The sequence below is a fragment of the Zeus faber genome (genome assembly GCF_960531495.2).
Source record: "Zeus faber genome assembly, chromosome: 22".
Taxonomy (NCBI): Eukaryota; Metazoa; Chordata; class Actinopteri; order Zeiformes; family Zeidae; genus Zeus; species Zeus faber.
Genome location: NC_137209.1, coordinates 7,449,207 through 7,472,697, shown reverse-complemented (window position 1 = coordinate 7,472,697; position 23,491 = coordinate 7,449,207). Strand labels below are relative to the sequence as shown.

The 23,491-nt window shown below is 44.7% G+C and overlaps 1 protein-coding gene across 1 annotated transcript in view; it reads left to right on the top strand.

The window, feature by feature from the left end:
• Nucleotides 1–23,491, top strand: part of arap2 (ArfGAP with RhoGAP domain, ankyrin repeat and PH domain 2) — a gene marked incomplete at both ends in the record, with an annotated part of 123,897 nt that overhangs the window by 66,583 nt on the left and 33,823 nt on the right. The window contains 3 exons of the mRNA XM_080023155.1: nucleotides 3,496–3,670; nucleotides 9,724–9,849; nucleotides 21,345–21,492. Coding sequence (XP_079879281.1) covers nucleotides 3,496–3,670; nucleotides 9,724–9,849; nucleotides 21,345–21,492 — 449 coding nt within the window. The remainder of the gene's footprint in view (nucleotides 1–3,495; nucleotides 3,671–9,723; nucleotides 9,850–21,344; nucleotides 21,493–23,491) is intronic.

Sequence of the window (23,491 nt, the reverse complement as noted above, 5' to 3'; positions counted from 1 at the left end):
CGTCGAGGGCGGAGAGAGAGTCAGGGGATAAAAGCCCGGAAAGCTCATCTCGTGTCCTGGAAAACCCGCGATCAGACTCCGGTTCGTCCCCTGAACCGCGGAACGAAAAAAAAAAAAGCCCAAATGAAGTGAAGCCCGAAAAAACGTCTCCGTTCCGCTCTCTCCCTGCCCTTTCCTACCGTTGTACCTCTCCAATACGTCTCCAATACTGTTACTGTATTGTCGCGATTTACTTGTATACTATACTGTACATCTCCACACACACCACCTCACTTTATTCACACGCCACTTTAATGCACATATCTGTATATACATAAAAGCCTCTCCCATAACTCTATTCCCTTTACTTCTATTTTGTACCCCCACTCTGCACGACCTTCGAGTTCTTTATTTTATTTTATTCTATATTATTCGACTCGCTTACTGCATTGCGTTTTAGGAATCAGTTAGTAAGTCAAGTAGAACATTTTACGTAGCTACTGGGTTCAGTCTAGAACATATTGTGCGTGATCACCAGGTGCGTTGCATTGACATTTCACTGCGTATATGTATAAAAGTATGTATATGTATGTGACGAATAAACCTCTTGAATGTTGGATGGTGCACAAATAAGCACGATACGATGGGAAGCACCAACGTGTATAAATATATGTTTCATCTGGAAGAAAGACCCTGGAAGGTTCACCTCTGATTTCATGAAAAGAACAAAAATTCCCCAAAATACTGCACACGTTCAAGAGCAAGAGCCGAAATCCCACTGCAGCACCGTACGACGTTTTTATTCTCCCCAAGACTTTCTAATCATATCGTAATACAGCCGGGACATGTTCAGGCCCTTTTACACAATGTCTTAATCATCTATACGCCCACACACCGACGCACACGCATGCACACACGCACGCACACACACACACACACGCGCGCACACACACACACACACACACAGTGTTGTTCTTTTTATATCGTGCCCTCTCCCTCATAGTCCCACGGTCCCCATTAGGAGCTTGTATCCCCGTGACCTCCACAAACTCTCTGCAGGCTGCATGACCGAGAGAGGGATATGTCAAAAGACCTGCTTAGGCCATTACACACACACACACAGGCGTGCACACACTCACCCACAGACACACACACACACACACACACACACACACACACACACACACACACACACACACACACACACACACACACACACACACACATCCTCTAGTGGCTGTGGTAATTGCTATGACACCGAAGGTCATTTCCAGAGATGATACTGAATAAGGCCAGGGTGCTTGGGACTACTTTGCCATAATCTGACCTAGACTTCCGTGTGTGTGTGTGTCTGTGTGTGTGTGTGTGTGTGTGTGTGTGTGTGTGTCTGTGCGTGTGTGTCTGTGTGTGTTTGTGTGAGGGAGAAACACAGGAAGGGGGAGATTAATAAGGACAAAGAGCGAGAGAGCCAGAGAGAGAGAGTAAGAAAGCATAACTAATCTCATCTTCATGCCCGTTCCATCGCTGCTCCCGCTGACCGGCCCACGGATGTGTATTGATTTTAGCCTTTGGTCCAAAACTGTTTGGTGTAATTAGATGGAAAAGAAAGCTGTGTGTGTGTGTGTGTGTGTGTGTGTGTGTGTGTGCGTGTGTGTGTGTGTGCGTGTGTGTGTGTGTGTGTGTGTGTGCGTGTGTGGGTGTGTGCGTGTGTGCGTGTGAGAGAGTTTGGAACTCGCATCCTCCAGACGTCTTCATCTCGCGGTAGGATTCCGTGTGAGCAGGTTATATCGTGCCCCCGCCACCTCTTGTTTTGCGACGGATCGATGCCGGTGAAAGGCCGAGGCGGCTCGCTGTCGGAGTTCCCGGCGCTCGCCACTCGAACTCCTCCCACTCCTCGGCTCCGGTGCGGGTCGGCGCCGTCTTCGAACAAATGGAGATCAGGCAGAGGAGGGGAGAGGGTTTTTCTTAGTTGGCTCGTTACTGGGTCACACTGCGGTTTTGCTTTGGGACGTCGACGCGCAGGCATTTCACCGCCGTCCCCGTAACGCCTTCAAATACGTCCGTTATTGCGTAACGTCCTTTTGCGCCTTTACGTTTTGAATCGCGTTCGAAAGAATTCAGGGGGAAAACATATTTGAGTCGGCCGTTTTGGACCAATGCGCAGAGTGCAGACCAGACGATGGCTCCGTGTTGGCTGTACGCCTGTTGCTGGTCAGAGCAAACAACGAGCAACAGGTAAATCACTCCTCCCCACACACACACACACACACACACACTCACACACGGGGAGAGAGCCTCTGTCATGACACGTGTCCATCCGCTCCAGGCTTGCTGCATGTGGCCGCTCTCTACAATAAACTGGTGCGTGTGCAACATCTCTGGCTGTGTCTCTGCGTCGTAGGGCCGAATCGGGCGGCGTGTGGCAGGAAGAACCGCCACAGCGTTGATAATAATAACCCCTTCACTGTACATTGTCAAGTCAAATCAGTTGACTTGCATTTATAAAACACACTTCAAAACAACCAACATAATGCATAGAGAACACACGGTAAAACAATTCAGTAGATATTTAAAAGTACTGATACGAGGGGCAGACCTAATAGCAGGGGTTAGGGTTAGGGTAACTTGAAATTCATTCCGCAACCTATAATTACCCTTTTGCTCTGAAAGTGCTTGTAATATTTTGCGGTCCAATTTAGTTGCGCGTGTGTCGAATAAGGACTTTGAATCTGACATCTTTGAATCAAGATGTTGTATTTCTGAGCATTCCAGGGATCTCAGCAGTTTGTTCTGACCTGCCTCAGGGCTTAGGGAGCGTCATACAAGTGTCCTGTGATTGTTGCCGTCTAAAGCCGTTTCAAACAGTAATTGGGATCAAGGGCTGTAGAAATATCACTGACTTGAACTGAATATTGCAATACACTATACAAAACACTTCTTATCCAGTACTACGTGTACTATATGTTTCTGTCAGTGCTACATGTTACATATAATCAGACACATAAATGAATGAATAAATATATTTTTTTTAAGATCTTTGTTGTATTCTGTTTTATTCTGTACTTAAGTAAAATTGTGTGCAATGAATTAGCCGCTGTGCCTTTCAAATACATTTCCGGGTTGCCACATTCAACAATATCATTCTGAACAAGTTGCCGGCCACAATACATTCTCTTAGGGGCCTGAATGTGGCCCCCCACCCTGTGGTTTGAGACCGTCTGCTGCAGAACCATTGAGAAAAGGAGTTTAAACATGACACAGCAAACCACATATTTCCTTGTAAATCAAGTAAATATCAATACTGGGAGGGTTTCAGTATTTTTCCTCCACTCATACAACAGATACACCACTGATGGAGCTACTGATGGAAATTAACGATCTCCATCTTCTGTGTGTGTGTGTGTGTGTGTGTGTGTGTGTGTGTGTGTGTGTGTGTGTGTGTGTGTGTGTGTGTGTGTGTGTGTGTGTGTGTGTGTGTGTGTGTGTGTGTGTGCGCGTGCGCGTGCGTGTGCACAGGCTTTGTGCTCCTCGGTGAGCTCCCCTGACCTGCTGCAGACCATGGTCCTGGTCTTCAGCGGGGCGGACGTGATGTGCACCACCGGGGACCCGGTCGCCTCCACCCCTTACCTGCTGGCCCAGCGCGCCGGCCACCGGCTGCACATGGAGTTCCTCCACCACAACAAGCTCTCCGGTAAGAGGGTGGTGCTAGAGCGGGCGGGGCCAGAAGTTATTGGATTGGATTGGAGTCAGGATCACCCAAAAAAAATTGCTTGAATCAGAATCTCTATATTTTCTATAAAGTTCATTTTCATATACAAGGAATTATAATTGCTTTGCAGATTTTAAGCATAAAAAAGACAAAGTAGGTAGGTAGTTAAAAAAACCCAGTAGGAATTAAAAAAAAAAAAAAATAGAAAAAAAACATTTTCAATATATATTTACTGTAATACAATAGACTAAAATGAAATACATAAATAATTACAATATAAAAAAAATAAAAAATTCAAATAGCCAAATACTGTATCCAAATATATGCAGTATATATCTATATATATATATATAGAATGTACAAAATGTGATTCTTTGCAGATAATATGTGAGGCTTAAGCTGCGCTTACCTGGTATGGTCGCTAGTAGAAGCGCTGTGTGGCCCAGGGATCCGGCAAAAAAATGTTGTTCCCCAGAAGGAAACAAAAAACACTTTTCTCTGTGGAAAAAGAACACGGCGAACACACTGTTAACCTTTATAAAGCAGAGAGAGGGAGAGGGAGAGGGAGGGAGAGAGAGGGCTTAGTGCTCCGTTAAACATGTGCCTTTAAACTGAAGTGTGTGTGTGTGTGTGTGTGTGTGTGTGTGTTGACCTGTCAGAGCCCGTCGGCTTTTTATGTTTTTTTTTTTTTTCTTTACAACCCACTACTTAATAAAGCCGCGTGACACTCTCCCTCCTTCTCATCCCGCTCTCTGTGAAAACCAGAGAATAAAAGAGGACAAGACGTTAAAACCCCGTAATTTAGAGGGGGTTTGAAGGAAGGATGCTTCTCTCTCCTTTTCATTTTCCCCGTCTCTTTTCTGAACGTCTCCCTCTCTCTCTCTGTCTCACACGCACACACACACACACACACACACACACACACACACACACACACACACACACACACACACACACACACCCTATTTTTGTCTCTCTCACATCCATCCTCTTTGTCTCTTTCTCACACACTATCTTTGTCTCTCTCTCTCTCTCTCTCTCTCACACCCCCTCCCCTTTTCTCTATCGCTCACGTCTGTTACGTCCTCATCCGTTCTCTTTTTCCCTTTCTCACGTCCTCTCCTTTTCTCTCACTGTCTCTCTCTCTCTCTCTCTCTCTCAGTCTCTTTCTCACTCACTTTTGTTATTCCGTGGACAGTGGAAGTTTTTTTTTCATTTTTTTGTGCGTGCGCGTGACAACCTTCGCAGGCACCGTGTTTTACATTATACCGTCCACAGTGAGTCGGTTGGTGCCGGTGTGGGGTCACCTGGACCGCAGCCATACGTGTAGGCGTCCCGGAAGATGCGGAAAGAGCGTTAATACGGAGCGCATGTTCAAGCAAACGCATTTGATGAGAGAGTTCAACCGCGAGTCGGGTTATTTAAGGTTTTATCAGTAACTGCTCCAAAATGTGAATCTCTTTTTTGTTGTTCTTTACATTGTGGATTTAATATCACGTTATTTTCACGTTATTTATTTACATTTTATTTTAATCATATTTATATATATATATTTTTTTTTGTAATGCATTGATTGATTGATTCATTTATTTATTTATTCAAAATAATATTCTACTAAACTATAATAATGTGTTTATCTAGTATGTATTTATTTTTATATGTAGACCTATAAGCAAGCATAGTACAGAATAAAAAACATGTTTAGATATATAAAGTATGTACGTAACCCTCCTCCCTCCCCAAATACAATTCAAATGTCAGGTTTGTTTGCCTCCGAGGGAAGCGCACGGAAGCCAACGCCTCAGCCCTAAAACTGGCTGGAGAAAAGAAACAAAACGCGAGTCAAAACAAATCGCTTGATGCCGCGACTTCCAAAAACCCAGAGTGGGAGGTTGCGGGCGGGCGAGCCGTGGCAACAACACAAACAGACCAACCACAAACACCGACGGACTCTCAGTCCACCTGAAGTCCGCTAAACTTTTGTTTTTGCCGAAAAAACTAGAAAACACAAAAAAAACGCGGCGAAGGAAATCAGACAAAACAAAAAAGTGCGTTAAAAAGCGGTGGAGTGGCGGCCAGAATCTCTCCCCTCCCAAAAACAAACCCGTCATTTACATCAAATTCTGGAAAGGTTTGAACATTTTGAACATTTAAACATATGCGTTTACTTGACATAGTAGCCTAGGTGCGGTAGCCATGGCGATACACCAGTATTAGGCCAAACCACCATGTCCTGACAACATCATAGCGCTGGCCCCTCATTAACTACATCCTGTGTGTGTGTGTGTGTGTGTGCGTGCAAACTAGTTTACCGCAGGCCTCGGTGGATCTCATTTTCCTCTCCTTTAGTATCCGGAACCTGCCCGCCCCAGTGCACCTTGGGAAGGCGGCCATTTGCATATCCTCGCCCGATGGTCAATTAGAGCAGCCAATGGCGGCGGTGGCGGCGGCGGCGGCTCCCTTTTTCAGAGCTGCCGTGAACTGTCGTCTTCGGACAAAATAACGACAAAACGAGAGCTAAATAAACCAAATAAACCACCGCATGTGACCGACCAAATAGGAAATCGGTCGATCGGGAAGAAAGGAAGCTTTGGAGGAGAGGACGAGGGTACGACCCAGCACGGACAATCTGATGGATTAGCACTTTAAAACGAGCGAACCGTTTCTCAAATCTGGGATCAAATTTGCCATTTTCAAGAAACTCAACTCCGGACTCTTCTCTCCGTCCACCTCCGTTGTTATGAAATAAAGTCATACGCTTCCCAGCAGAGCGCGGGAAAAAAATGACTCAAACTGAAGGATGAGACATCAGCCTCTCTAAACGCACATTTCGGGTCCCTTCCCCCTTAAATCACGCACCGTGGATTTGGGGGAAATGGGGGCTTTATTGTTATGGGCCCTCCTTCCGCTCACGCCTCCCTGGCGCATTAAAAATTCATCCGGCGAGCTCGACGCGCTGTGTGGATAATAAAACACACACACACGCACACACACACAAACACACACACACACACACGAGCATAAAACACACATTTAGGACGCACTCGACAGCCCAAATTGAGGTGGTGTCTCGTTTCCAACCTGTCGCAAGGCGGCCCGGACCCTTGACCGGCCAAACTCGTCCAAACTGTTTCTCTGTGTGTGTGTGTGTGTGTGTGTGTGTGTGTGTGTGTGTGTGTGTTTGTGTGCGTGCTTGTGTGTTTGTGTGAGGGAGAAACACAGGAAGGGGGAGATTAATAAGGACAAAGAGTGAGAGAGCCAGAGAGAGAGAGAGATCCGTCGTACTTTGCGTTCGTCGTTCATTTTCATGGGTGTAGATTTATGTGTGTAGAGTTATTCGCGTGTGTTGATGTTCCCCTTGTGCTTTCCCACTAAGTGTCTTCTCGTCCCTGTTTGTCGACTTGTCAGCCTGTGTGTGTGTGCGTGCAGGACTGTTTTTCCGACTGTACTGGCAGTACGTGACCGTTGCCATGGGTGACCAGATGGCTAATTGAGCACTCTGTCATGTGGACTCCCCTCGCTGGGGACCGGGGCCAATTGCCGCTGGTTAGACTTCGCAACCAGCCGCCGCCCCCCCCGTCCATAGGAACCCCTACCATAGAAAACCCAAACCTCCATAGAGGGGCCAAGGCCTCGTCCATAGAAAACCCTTCTCTCCAAAGCAATCCACTCTCTCGTACAATATTCTCTTGAGTTAAGGGATCAAATTTTGGCCATGTGTTTTTTTTCTCACTTTACCGTTATGGGGAAAGGAAGCTTGCGAGTTATTTTCGGGGCGGCAGCGGATTACCGCTGCGGTAAACCAGATCTAAACATGGCCATATGTGCCGAGGAGCACGTTCAAAATTTAAAGGCCATTCAGACACAAATGGGATGCAAAGACATTTGTTGATTTGTTTGTTTCTGGAAATGCTCATGTGGACTATAGGAATTGTTAACTGTAATTATACTTTGACGAGTACTGCCAGTTCCCGCACGGTTTGTGGGGCTGGTTCAGATGATAAGTAAACTGGCCAATGTAGCCTTGGATGCTCTCGACCACTGTTTTATAACCTTTTTCATAACAAGGACCTTTAATTTGATATGCATTAGACCAAAGACCCCTTTGATAACATATAGTCTCTGGGACCACAAGCCTCCATTCCTCTCTATACCACAGTCATGGAGATAACAGTGAAACTATGACCAAAGCAGTAATTATTGTACTGTGGCAGTTTTGCCAACCACGCACCAGCCAAGTGGTGTTTTCAGGGACCTCTGGCACAGAGACACAGACAAAGGGGTTGTAGACATCACTTTATTATAGAGAGGGGGCTAGTTGGGATAAGCCAAGGAGCAGATAGACATGTGATACGGGCTCCTCTCTCCTGAGTGTGTGTGGGGATGGGGGTTTTACCTGTTGCTCGTGAGACCAACCAACGAGCGACAGGTATGCAGCCACTCTGATCCTGGGTCCCCAATTACCTAGACCCCATGCAGGTGTGGCTGCTCAAACCACACCATCCCCACACCCCATGTTCATTCTCTAAAGGTGCCAACATCTTCTAAATGAAATAATGGTGAACTTGAACTAATCATCATTTTGCCGATGACCCCCTGGGACTCTTGAAGGACCCCTGGGGAGGTCCTCGTACCCCATGTTGAGGACCACTGCTTTATTTATTCAAACAAACAAGACGGCCCTTTTCACTTAATATTCGTATATAAATAGGGTCCAGTTTGTTTTTACATTATTTAAACATGAGCAGTTAAGCTGCAATTTAAAGTTGTTTCTATAGATTTTTATCCATATTTATTTTATTATCATTTTTTTTTTAACCTTGCCTCGATAACAGGGCCGGCGGTAGCGAGGATAAAATCTCCGACTTACCGTTCAGGCAGCGTCCCCCAGAGGAGCAGCTAATCGAATTTTGAGAACGATAAGGACGAACGTGCCGGTCCCTTTAAAGTTTGAAAAACAAAGGATGAATGAAAAATGAGCTGCGAGGAAAAAGAGGGGGAAGTAAAATACATTGAAGTGAAGTGATGGAAAGGTGGCTTGTAGATAAACATACCTATGTGGAAATAGAAGCCAAATAAATGAAGTAAATGCATTAGGAGCTCCTGTCATGCGTTTTTTTCCCGTAATTCCACAGGGAAGTCAGAGGTCAGGGCCTGTACAGGGACTGTCTGAGATATTTATATTTTTTGGGTTGGTAGAATGATTAATCCTCCCCTCGGCCACCGGGGAAAGAATAATATTTGCTGACACGGGTTCAAACATGGGGTACTTAGTCTTTTTTTTGCAGAAAGGGCCGTTCATAGACCATTATGAAGAAACCCAGAAACGAAATGACAAAAAAATCGGTCAAATGGTTCACGATCACTTGACCCCGCTCCTAAATACTTCACCATAAATGCGTTCTTGATGATCTATTAAGGATGTAATATGACTTAAATTTTTTATTATGTCTCGACCCCCCAGTTGCCTGCGACCTATTTTAAGTGTTTGAAAATGCAGTTTTGCATTTAAGATGTCTGTTTCCAGGGCAGTGAAATGAGATAGTATACGAATAAAGCTACTTATTTTTTTTTTCTTTTACTTGTCACTAGTCATTGATCCCAATAACACTTTTCTTTCACTTATTTTCATACAGTAAAACAAAAACACTTTGACCAATTGCTAAAATTATAGGACTGCTGCATTCATTGGAGACCATTGGTTATTCATTTACGTTTCATGATATATCAATAATTTACATTTCTTTATATTATTTATGATATATATACATTTTTTGTAATTGATATTTTTTATCATTTTAAAATACTAGTTTTTATTTTTAATTATATTTTTTATAATTACTATTCCATATTTGTACGATACTTTTTTATAAATACATATTCGGTTTTTTATGCACCCTTTATCCACCTTTTCCAATTGTGTATTTCCTTGGAACAACCGTTGGTGCCGCAATTTTCTTTCGGATTAAATAACCTCTTGTCTTATCAAAATCGACGACCGTTTCCATCCCTTTGTCTCTCTCTCTTTTTCCCAGACTTCCCCAAACTGGACCCGGGATCGGACGGCGGCGGCCAGGCGGACGTCCCGCCCTTCATGGATGGGTTCCTCTACGTCGGCCATTGCCCGGCTAAGGTGGCGCTGGAGCGCCGCGGCAGGGAGGGTGAGTGCCAAGCCAACCCCGTTGAGGGTAATCAATCAATCAATCCATCAATCCATCAATCCGTTGGCCAACTACTTAAACTGTCTTTTGTCAGGGCGGTCCGCCCCAGTTAAGCGCAGTTCAATCAATCAAAGTCCATTACGGCCATTGTCAAATTGCCAAATTCTTTAAATCACTCGAGCAAACGGTCGGCTGGAAACTGACCGATGGCCCCGTCTCTCACGTCCACTTTCGACTTTGTCGGAGACCGGATCTCAGTGTTTTGCAACCCCTCTGCAGTGAGAGCTCGGCCAGGTGGGCCGTGAGAATTGTTCCCAATTCCACTGAATTGAAAAAACGGCGTGTTGCAAGATCAAAATGTCGAGGCTGCAGTGAATTCGTCAGTTCCAGACAGAATGGCAGCGCTGTGTTCATCGAAACAAGCTCAAGGTTCAAACTGAAAGTGAAAACTGTTAATAGTGATCAGTGCTTGAAGTGGGCGGGTACTCACCGGTTCACGGTACCGGCCCCTCTAGGCTTTACTCTTTGGCGTGCCGGGACTTCTTCTTGAGCACCGGCATTTCTCACAAGCTGCCGGTCTTGCCCTCTTAAGTAAACAAATCAAGTGGACATATTGTAAAATATGTCATATTGTTTTGAGTCAGAGCGCACTATCTCGTTAATTATTAGAACACACAAGCCGCGAGCTCCGGCTTGAATACCCCCCGACAAGATTTTAACGGAGCAAGGAGTCGAGAGTCGGTTCAGCTCCGAGTCGTAAATGGAATTTGTTTTTTAATTAGTTGGAAATGATTTATTTTGGTGGGATTCCAAGAGTATATCAGTCACATTCAATATGTGCTACGTTACAATGAGTTGGGTTTTTTTGGAGTGGAACTTTTACCTTAGTCCTACTTTAGTTGTTATTTTCAGTTTGTGAGTCGAAGATTCACCCACTCTTTTGCCGGAGTGACCCCAGACTCCTGAGTCATTTGGAAGATTTGTTCGCTATGAACGAATCGTTCCCATGTCTTGCATCGCTAACTACTAATGGGCATAATAATGAGCACAGTTCTATGTGTTTGTGATGTTTTTAGTGGTTAACTGGATCGTGGTACAGTGCCGCGGGACTTTACGCCGGCTAGGTATGCTCTCAAAACTCCAACGGCGAAGTAGGGAGGTAAATCAAAATGGAACAAACCTTGTTTTGTTCTCCACCTCCGCCCACAGGTGTAGCAACTTCTGGATATCACCGACTCTCTCTCTCTCTCTCTCTCCCCCCCTCTCTCTCCCTCTCCCTCCTTCCAAGTTCCGTTTAAAACTTTTAATCAGCTTCTATTTCCCATGGAAACTCCTCTGCCGCTGCCACCGCACACCGCTGCAACCGGAGTAGTGGAAGTCCCAGTCCTCCAAACAGCTGGAGTGGATCCGGGGCCCATGGGTAATTAAGGGAAGGAGCCGGCTTCCGATGCTCCCCCCCCGGGGAGCTGGGCGGGCGGTGGGCGATTGGAAAGGTGGAGAAATAGGGTTTGGGGGAGGGAGGGATGGAAGTGCTGTGTGGGCGGAGGTGGGTGGGGGCGGTGGAACCGTCACTGGAATGGACACAATCTACTTGGTTTCCAACGGGGGGGGGAAACCCATCTCTTCCGCCCCTTGGCTCTTTTTGAACCATGTCTTCGTTCTCTCCAGCGTTCAGCTACTATTTCAGCCTCCCTCTCTCCCTCCCTCTCTCTCTCTTGTTGTATATGCTAACTTATGTACAACACTGGCACGTCAAAACCGGCCCCATTCGAGGGTGAACGTAAAGGCTGAAACGCTTTGGAATTCCTCTTCCGCCGCTGTGCCCGTGGAATCCGTGGAATCCGTCCGCTCGTATCTCTCGCTTAACTTCCCGACCTTTTTAATTCCGCGCCGTCCTCGGGCCAGAGGAAGGCCTTTCCCCAAGCTATTTGCTCATGTTGCACGCTCGGCTCATTCATTTTAGATGCCGGGGATATTGCCTCAAACACCGGCGCACTACGGAGGGGGTGGCGAGGAAGGGATGTCATCGTCCCGGCGCAGGGGAGCAACAGGCTCTTCATCTTTGTTTCCTTTTTAAAAGCCAGAGCCAAGCCCTTCCGAGGTTCCCCCACCCCGGAACAAGTTCTCGTAACATTTTGGCCGATAAACACCTTGTTATTTCATGAATTATGGAGGGGGCCCTCCATGTTAGATTTTTGTGCGTTAATGGTGCTTTGGCTGGAGTTGCGGCGCATTGAAAAATTCAAGAGGGCCCTGCATCTCGCTCCTCACAATTCGGGGTTATTCAGTCTTGGAGAAGTGCTGCCAGGGGGCTTTGTGGATGCCGGGCGGCAGCGCTGTGAATGCTGGAGGGGGGTGGGGTGAGGGCCAGGAGAGGTATTTTTAAAATAAGCTCCTGGATGCCTTTTTGCTCCCAGGCTAATGGTTTGATGCTCTATAGATACACCCAAGCGCTTAATTATTCATGGGCTGAGCGCAGGGTTTAAAAAAAAGAAAAAGCACCATGCCGCAGAGGCCTAAACACAGGCTTTTTTCCGTCTATAGACTCCAATTGCCTCTCCTGCCTACGACTGATGGGAGCTAAATTGAGAGTAAGCCACGATCAAATTTGGCCCGCAATTTCCGCGATGCGCCCGACGGAAGGCGGCGGGGGAGAGCTCTTCTCCCCGGCGAGCCTCCGCGGTGAAGTGGGACGCCGAGATGCTTTAGCAGTTAGCATTCTCTCTGTCTGCCAGGTGCTCCTCGGGAGTAAAGATTGGGACGAGGAGAATAACAACAGCGCTCCTTGTTGTTGCTGTTTCTGTTCTAACGGTTTTGTTCTCCTGCGCGGCGCTCCGGCGTACTTGGCGGCGTTCGCCGTGCTACTGTCACAGTTTAAGGCTGGGGTGAAGGAGGCTTCCTCGCGAAATAGGTAGACAAGTGACTCATGCTTCTTCCGTATTTACGTGAATGTCTCTTGACGGCGAGCAATTACTTTTTGTAATGGCGGTTGCCGCTTGGGAAATGGCACCCCTTTTTTCTGACTAATCTTCTACTCATCTCATCTCTACTGTTGTTCTGGGCGGAATTGATCAAATGTCTCAGAATAGGAAATCGGTTCTAACTTCCCCAAAAGAGTGACACAACTCCCATCAACTTTCTTAACCCACTGTAGGGAGCTACTCCTCTGTCCACCAGCACTTAGGAGCGGTCTGGTGCTGTCCGAACCCCTTGGGACTTCTCAGCAGAGGATAGCTTTCAACATAGTTGTAATGGTTGCCGCCAACAATGAACTGACAACAATGAACTTATTGGATAGAGATGGAAGCATGATGATAGACCTTCTGGGACCCCCTAGAGGACACTATACCCTTTCTGACGAAAAACATCAGTTCTTGTAACTTTACATTTGTGAGAAACGGGCAAGATACGCCTTTGCAGCGGTGATGATTTGAGTCCATCTCTGCCAGGACGGTCATTTAAGGACAACACCCAACACTCAACGTGAGGTAATGCAAGACACAAAATGCATTCATGCAAATTGCTGGTTTCACTGGAGTGGTAGGTGTCATAGATGGCAGCATATTAAGATAATTGTTCCACCAGAGACAAGGATGCATATGTTCCTTAAAAGGCGACAGAAGTCATTTAAAGCTCTACAAGATGTCATCATGATCATCAGAAATACTACTCCTCGCTGAAAGTGAGTGTAGGAAGCGTCAAAACTATCCCTTTGATTTTTTTTTCTTTCAGCCTTTGATTCAGCAACTCCTGGAGCAGGGGCTTAGAGTAGGCGTGTGGCCATTTGAGGCTACCTCGCCATTTGTACAAATTAAAACTGTCATCATACATTTTGAACTGCAAACCCCGATTCCAATGAATTTGGGACGTTGTGTAAAATGTTAATAAAAACAGAATACAATGATTTGCAAATCCTCTTCAACCTATATTCAATTGAATACACTACAGAGACAAGATATTTTATGTTCAAACTGATCAACTTTATTGTTTTTTTGCAAATATTCCCAAATTTTGAATTTGATGCCTGCAACACATCCCAAAAATGCCGGGACAGGGCCATGTTTTCCACTGTGTTACATCATCTTTCCTTTCCTTTTAACAACCCTCAATTAGTGCTTGGGAACTGAGGACACTAATAGTCGAGGCTTTGTAGGTGGAATTCTTTCCCATTCTTGCTTGATGTACGACTTCAGTTGCTCAACAGTCCGGGTTCTCCGTTGTCGTATTTTGCGCTTCATAATGCGCCACACATTTTCAATGGGAGACAGGTCTGGACTGCAGGCAGGCCAGTCTAGTACCCACACTCTTTTACTAGGAAGCTACGCTGCTGTAACACATGCAGATTGTGGCTTGGCATTGTCTTTCTGCAATAAGCAGGGACGTCCCTGAAAAAGACGTTGCTTGGATGGCAGCATGTTGCTCCAAAACCTGTATGTACCTTTCAGCATTAATGGTGCCCTCACAGATGTGCGAGTTACCCATGCCGTGGGCACTAACACACCCCCATACCATCACAGACGCCGGCTTTTGAACTTTGCGCTGATAACAATCTGGACGGTCCTTTTCCTCTTTGGCCCGGAGGACACGTCGTCCAAGATTTCCAAAAACGTGGACTGGTCAGACCACGGCACACTTTTCCACTTTGCTTTGAGCTCGGCCCCAGAGAAGCCGGCGGCGTTTCTGGGTGTTGTTGATATATGGCTTTGGCTTTGCATGGTAGAGTTTTAACTTGCATTTGTCAATGTAGCGACGAACCGTGTCAACTGACATTGGTTTTCCGAAGTGTTCCTGAGCCCAGGTGGTAATATCCTTCGCAGAATGATGTCGCTTTTTAATGCAGTGCCGCCTGAGGGATCGAAGGCCACGGGCATTCAGTGTTGGTTTGTAGATGATGAAATCCCTAAATTCCTTGCAATTGTACATCGAGAAACATTCTTAAACTGTCGGACTATTTTCTCACGCAGTTGTTCACAAAGTGGTGAACCTCGCCCCATCCTTGTTTGTGAACGACTGAGCCTTTCGGGAATTCTCCTTTTATAGCAAATCGTGACACTCACCTGTTTCCAATTATCCAGTTCACCTGTGGAGTGTTCCAAACAGGTGTTTTTTGAGCATTCCTCAACTTATCCAGTCTTTTGTTGCCCCTGTCCCAGCTTCTTTGGAACGTGTTGCAGGCATCAAATTCAAAACGAGTGAATATTTCTCGAAAACACAATATAGTTTATCAGTTTGAACATTCAATATCTTGTCTTTGTCGTGTATTCAATTGAATATAGGTTGGAAAGGATTTGCAAATAATTCTATTCTGTTTTTATTTATGTTTTACACAACGTCAATTGGAACAATTACACAATTTCATTGGAATTAGGGTTTGTACATTTACAAATCTATTCATAATGCTCTGCGGATGAAACTGAGATCAAGCTTTCATTATCAGCTCTATGATTATATAATTACAAGTATTTGCATTTCCTGTGGGGAACGGCATTCAAAATGACATATTTTATGTACCCACTGAGCGGACAAATATAATAATATAAATGTAACAATATAAACACATTATTGAATACACAATACAATATCTAAATACTGTATTAAAATGGTGTGAACTCTATTAGGACCACTTAGTCCTCATTTGAATGTCATGTTTTTTAATAGCGGAAGAGGTTCACCTATTGCTTTGAATAGAATTCTGATGTCTGTTTTGCAATTACTTGCAACATATAGCACCCAATTACATATTAACGTTTTAATGAAATGTATTAGTCATGTATGGGTTGAAAATACTCAACTAAAACGGTGCTGTAAAAGTGTTTAAACCTTCTTGCCGCAGTAACAACTGCATTCCAAAGAAAAGGCATAATGACATTAATAATGACATTTTCAGTTAAAATGCAACTGTCAATCAAACAAAGTAAAAATTACCCAATCAAAAATTTAATGAAATAAAACAAATAAGAAACTTAACACTTCACAGTGGTAGTTGGATAGTGTTTTTCTTCATGACTGAAATACAGTATTTACTAAATATGAATATTTGTTATAAATATGAGCTGTGTTCTTCCATACCAGAATGGCAAAGTTAGGAAATAAAAGATTATATTAAAATGTGTGGAAAAGAAACAAAAAGTATTTGGAAAAAAAGAGTAGATTAATCGAAATTGTATTTTTTTTACTTGAAATATCAAGGTTTGATTAGAATTACAGACTTGGGAAAAGAATACTTAGTGTGTTGTCGCATCCGCCTCCCGGTTTCTCTCTCATCCGTCCGATCCGAAAAAAGAAGGAATGAAACTTGCTGTTTATTCAGGAGGTGACACATCGTTACTTCTCTTTCCATTTCCTGCATTTCAGTTTGCGCTCCGTCCTGACAGGCTGTCCGCCACGCGTCTTCATCCCAGATATTTAGATCTGAAGCCAGAGATGGGTGATAGACTGGCGGACTGGATGACTCAGTGGAGCAAGCACAAAGCTAAACGCAACGCTGACCCATTCGGGGCTCCTGCGATTTGATTAAAATGTCTCAAACGAAACCGGAAAAGTTTCCACCAAATGCCGACAGAAACGGCACAGATGATGGGCGACGACTCACAATTGGAGTCGGAACTTTTGGACTTTTGCGAGGAAGTTTATTCATTCATTCCATACTCGGGTCTATTCATGCGACATACAATACGATTTCCTAATTGCCGCATTGATGACTTGATTAGTCTAATCAATCTGCTCATTGTGCATATTTCTGTGCATTCAGCCAATGCTGCAAATTACAGAAGTTAGCGCGGGGTGGAAAGAGAAAGAGAGACGTGGAGGGAGAGAGAGAGCGAGAGAGAAAGGAATACAGAGGGGGACTCCACGTTCTGCAAATTGGCCGCCCCTTATTCTCGCAAAAAAAAACAAACCACCATTACCAGGGAGCGCGCTTTGCAACACGAGCTAATTGGCCCAATTTAGCCGGTTTCGATACTTCCGCGAGCATTCCTGCCGGCGGCTGCTGGTTGAGACCCCCATCGTGAACGGCTGGGGACTGGGGGTGGCGGTGGGTGGGCTTCGGTTTGGCGTTCGGGGAGAACAGCTGGCGGGGGGACGCAGCTGCCTGATTGTAAATCAAGCAGCTATTGTTGTTTTCCCCCAGCGTGCCGCCGCCGCTTCTGTGGAAAGCTAGCGGAATGAACGCCACCCCGCCAAAGGCATCGCCGCGCCACAGAACAAAAGGAGGGAAGGCGAGCGCGCACCGACGCGCGGCTTCTGACGAGGACACCGATTTGAGACGGAGCGGAGTTTCCTGACAGAAACTGTTGTACTGTGTTTGAGATTGAGTCGAGCGTGTTTTGCTAGAGATCACAACAGTCAGCCGTACGACATCAAACATAACACCCACACGACTTTTTGCATTGAAATCTTGCTTCTGAAGCTTCAAACGGCAACCCAAGTATCGCGCTATGAAGAAGAACTGGCTTTCCAACAAGTGTCAACCCCCTGAATAAGAATGGTTTGTCTTTACCCTACCTCAAATTTCTGGGCCTGACACCCCTGAACTCCCTCCCGCACCGCCAACCTTGTACTGGAACCGCTATTTTTGATGGCCAAGTAGAGCAACAGTCCCAGTAGAGATGATACTAGAAATGATAAAGGCACTGGAGCCAGAAGCTACTTCGTCCCTTTCCTCCAGGGGACTTCCATGATGTAGCGCTATGACAAAGCAGCTACAGGTTGCCTTTGCTGGTTCTGAGTCTTACGAACCGCCCGCAGTACAGATACTCACTCACTGCCATTTTCACTTAAGTTACTCCCCTGACTCTGATCCGTCATCCCCTAGCGGTTGGGAACCAGGGTGGATGTGACAGAGATTTCCTTTTTTCTCTCGGTTTGGGGTGACATTTAGGATTTTTGGGAATGCAGAATCGTGTTTCGTCACTGTGAAGCGTCCTAATTTAAGAAAATCCGTAGGTGGGAATCTCATTTTAGGATAGCACTGAGCCGGTCCTAAAGTACAAAATAACTGTCCCCTGGTGGGTCTGGGTGAAGAAAGGTAACATTTACATTTAAGGGCAAACTTCCCAAAGAGGACCCCCGTTCTCCCCTCCACTGCGCATGGTAAGGCCACATGTTTCATTTTGCCTCAAATCAAAAGCTCTTTTCTTTTTCTTTTTCTCGTGTCAGCCACAGTAGATATTACTATGGACTATTACTTCATGGCCGGGATAGGATAGTACAGAGTCACAGGTTTAAGATTTGTTTCTGTAATAGCAAAATAAGATCTTCCCTCTCTCTCCCTATCTCTGAAATGTGGTATGATGGTATAGGATAAGTTCCCGGAATTCTTTTTTGAACGAAGCCTCAGTTCAAATAGAGCGCTCCCAATGCCACGGTTTAAGTGACACCAAGTGAATCAAGGGCGTGAAGTCATTTCTACCAAAGTTCCGCTTCACATGACTCGTGTCTTCATGTTTTCCAATACGATCACGGACGCAAACCCCAAAGATCCGTCCGGATAGAAGTTGATCATATTCTTAGATTGTGTCTCGACGTTTTGATTGCACCCGAACATTCACACAGTCATCGCTCAAAGGGCCTCGCCAAAGTCGTAGTCCTTTCCAAAACAATTTTTTTGTTTTTTCACCCTTCTCGTGAGTTGCCCGCCCAGTTACATCTTCCACCACCGATGTGGCTGTGAAGTAATGGATTTCGGCCTCGACAATGAAATCAAGTGGTCCGGTAACGGCAATCACTGCAGAATTGACGGCATTTATTTATCGGCCTTAGGATCTAATCTCATGGGAGGTATTGTAGACAAGGAAACGCCACAAACAAGCGGAAGGGGTGAGAACAAACGGGCAGCAACAAACCACACGGAATCCAAATAATGTGACTTTTCTCTCGAGGAGCGGTGGCGTCCCCGGAGGTGCAGCAACGGCTTCAATACGTCTTGTTTCCGCCCGGACGCGTTGTCAGCTAGATTGGATTTGTAATGGCTTTAAATACCATCTGTCACTGTAAACGCACTGTGCTGCGCGGGGCGATTCAGAGCAATTTCAGATGGAAACGCTGATTATTTTGGCGGGTTTGGATGATTCTTTTTTTTTGGTTCGGGTTTGTTCGGTTAGAGAAGACTGCTCACAGAATGTCTTCCATTTGGCCTTTTGCTTTTGGAGAGAAAGAGAAAGATGGATCAAACCAGAAAGATGCAAGGTGAAGGATGAGGGTGGATAGAGAGTCAAGGTTTATTTATTTATTTTAAGGTAAGCTAATAACATATTTTTATCCAGCCTTTACATGTCTTTAATGTTAGTGCCTAAACTTTTTTCACGTGATGGTAATATTGTTCTGTATTGTCTCTGTATACAACCTTTAAAAATATTACCTACCTACCTACCTACATCCCTACCAACTTACCTATTTACCAACCTACTTACATACCTATCTATCTGCCTACATCCCTCCTACCTTCTTACTTACCTCCCCCTTAACCCACCTATCTTCCTACATCCCTGCCTACGTACCTATTTACCAACGTACCTACCTACTTCCCTCCTTACCAATCTACCTATTTACCAACCTACTTATGACTGCTTTCTTACCCACCTACCTACCTACCTAGTTACCAACCTACTTACATACCTACTTACTTACCTACCTACCTATTTACCAACCTACTTGCATACCTACTTACTTACCTACCTACCTATTTTCCAACTTACTTACCTACCTACCTATTTACCAACCTACTTACCTACCTACAAACCTACCTATTTACCTATTAACCAACCTACTTACATACCTACCTACCTACCTACCTACAAACCTACCTATTTATCTATTAACCAACCTACTTACATACATACCTACCTACCTACAACCCTACCTATTTACCTATTAACCAACCTACTTACTTACATACCTACCTACCTACCAAAAAACCTACCTATTTACCTATTTACTAACCTACTTACATACCTACCTATTTACTAACCTACTTACATACCTACCTATTTACTGACCTACTTACATACCTACCTATTTACTGACCTACTTACATACCTACCTATTTACTAACCTACTTACATACCTACCTATTTACTAACCTACTTACATACCTACCCATTTACTAACCTACTTACATACCTATCTATTTACTAACCTACTTACATACCTACCCATTTACTAACCTACTTACATACCTACCTATTTACTAACCTACTTACATACCTACCTATTTACTAACCTACTTACATACCTACCTATTTACTAACCTACTTACATACCTACCCATTTACTAACCTACTTACATACCTACCTATTTACTAACCTACTTACATACCTACCTATTTACTGACCTACTTACATACCTACCCATTTACTAACCTACTTACATACCTACCTATTTACTAACCTACTTACATACCTACCTATTTACTAACCTACTTACATACCTACCTATTTACTGACCTACTTACATACCTACCCATTTACTAACCTACTTACATACCTACCTATTTACTAACCTACTTACATACCTACCCATTTACTAACCTACTTACATACCTACCTATTTACTAACCTACCTACATACCTACCAATTGACCAACCTACTTGCTTATCGATCTGGCTACCTACCTACCTACCTTCATAGGAAAAAGTATTTGGGAAAAAGTGACTTCCTCTCTTCTTTCTTTCCTGTATCACTATCCCAAACCACTTTTAAAAGCCGACTGTAGACACTTCACTTATTAATTTTATTACAACTGTATCCATGCCTGAATTATCACACTGAGGAATACATCATTAGCATATTCATGAGCGGAGTCGTTGCGGAAGAATCAGAAAGAAAGAAAAAGGAAAAAAAAAAAGCAGATGGTGCAGACGGTGACTTTGAGAGACAAAAGGGGTGAGTTTCCATGAACTTCATGCTCATTGGCTCCGGAAATCACCCAGAGTCACAATGTGGTGGCTTTGGTGACTGAAACCACGTTCTCATTATTGCACAGGAACAAAGTTTGTGTGTGTGTGTGTGTGTGCGTGCGTGCGTGCGTGCGTGCGTGCGTGCGTGCGTGCGTGCGTGCGTGCGTGCGTGCGTGCGTTGTATATGAACAATACCACTTTTTATGAAACTTACAATAAACCAGAAAAAATAAAATGAAGGTGAAAGTTAGAGTCAAAGGCAAAATACAACATACAACATAACAATATACGATAAGAAATAAAAGAAAGAATTACTGATAAACAATTTAAAAAACAATAAAACTATCAACAATTTGTTCTGATAAAAATATGAAATTATGCTAATTTCTATATATATATATATATATATATTTAAAAAAAAAGTCTTAAGTAAAAGTGAGGAAGTTAAAAAAAACTGTCAATGAACAGCTCTATATTGATTTTGTTATTTGTATGAATTGTTTTTCTTTGATTTATTTGATATTAGTTGTTTTTATTCGATTTATTTGATGTTAATTGTTTTAATTGAATAACAGTTGTTTTTTTGGGTGTGTTAGACATGGCGCGGCGCTGGTGTACCCTGGAGGGCGGCTTTCTCAGTTACTATGACAACGAGCGGAGCCCCATGGCGACGGGCCGCATAGAGCTCGCCACCGAGGTGGTCAGTGTGGCGGTCAGCGATGCCGAGACCATGACGGCTGCTGGGTGTGTAAAAAACACACACACACACACACACACACACACACACACACACACACACACACACACACACACACACGTACCCATGTAACTGGTGCAATTTTAAACCAAAGAAATAGATTCAGAGACTGGTCCTCACAAGTATAGGAAAACACACACACACACACACACACACATTGAGTCTTTATTAATCCAAAATGGATGTTTCGAGTTATATTTGTTGCAAGGTTTGATGCTGAAATTACTTTGTATAAACACATATAAATGGCAACACACAAATTGTCTCTCACTCTCACACACGCACACATGCACACGTGTGCGCACCCACATGCTGTGTTGTTTGTCCATCCCTCCTCCCCATGATAAGTCTCATTATCATAATCTTAACTTAAGCATTATTCAATTTTACGACACCGATCGGAGGCTTTATGGCCGCCCGTATATCGTGTTTACCCAGCGAGAGGCGCCGACTAACAGCTTAGCTTTAACTATACACGCACACACACACACACACACACACACACACACACCCTTAATTTAGTTTGCACCGCCGTTCCCAATCACTTCTTTCCCTTCACGATTAGATTATGACGCAGTTCAAAACTTTGTCCGTGTGCAAAACTTTACAAAGACTTGCAAATAGTAAAGAGGGAAACGGTATCGGTGCTTTACCTACTTAGTGTGCGTTGAGATATTTCGGTATCTGTATGTACAAGTGGGCGGTTGTGGTTCATTGAATATGGATGTATACCGTGTGTGCGTGTGTGTGTGTGTGTGTGTGTGTGTGTGTGTGTGTATGTGTGTGTGTGTGTGTGTGGTTGTGTGCGTGTGTGTGTGTGTGTGTGTGTGTGTGTGTGTGTGTGTGTGTGTGTGTGTCTCTCCGGTCCGTGGTGGCGGCAGCAGATGCTCTGTGGAGGGAACAATGCGTCACCTTTGTAAATGTTATTCATCCCACCATTAGGGACACATCTGGCTCTGCTACAACGGTGACCTTTTCCCCAACGCACCGGACGCACAAGCAACCACGACTTGCTAAAATAGTCATAATGTTTTGGGTATGCATGTAAATATCCGTCTCTGCGCGCTCGGGTGTGTGTGTGTGTGTGTGTGTGTGCTCAGTCCTACATATATGCGGCGGTTACAGGTCATAGCGCCACTCCGCCGCAGGCTATTACCTTGTTTTCTCATTTCTCGCCGCTAATATCCACCGATGATAATGGCCTCAAGTTCCACCAGATGAAACTCCCCCTCACTTCAAGCAACCTCTGCATTTCCCAGCATGCCCGGCGTCGTGCGGAGAGGGGGAGTAAAAGGGGGCTGGGGGGAGCGGCCCCTTTGACTGTCCCGGCGGCTCATGAATATTAACCGTATGCAGATGACACTCTCCTCGCCGCAGCCTATCGCCGCGCCGCAGGAGCCCCGAGGTGTCCTCTTTCATTAAAACGCAACATCGGGGTGATTTTTATTTTTTTTTCAGGGAAGCGCAGAGGACGCCCCTGAATCGTAGCGTGACCCCGGCGCCGAGTCGCGCGCATAATTAGCGGGCCCCCGCAGCCGCTTAGGAGCCCACCGCGCCGCATAGGACGTACGTCGTGTCGAGTTCAGTCAAAAGTGAGTTTCGCGGCTTTTTGAAAACATTTTTGAACGCCTCTCTGCCTCTGCGAGAACATTTCTCGGTCGGTTTTGACCTTTAAATCCCTTTTGAGCGGTGACAATTTTTGGTTCTTGTGCTTTATCTTTGCTCTGTTGTGAATTATTTTTTCAGACTGATAAATGAGCTTTGGTGTTACCTTTGCTGCCAGGACCGGTTAAACTTGGGGATCGGACAATTAAGCATTCCCCAGAGGACATACTATGCTTCGGGTGTGGTCACAGGAAGGTATCATTAACACTAGATGCAGAAGGGGTAGCGTGTCATAATTAGACAAAATATGTCATATAAACTGTTTTGGATTTAGATTTAATATTTTACTTGACATTTTACGAGGTGTGAATTAAGCTCTGT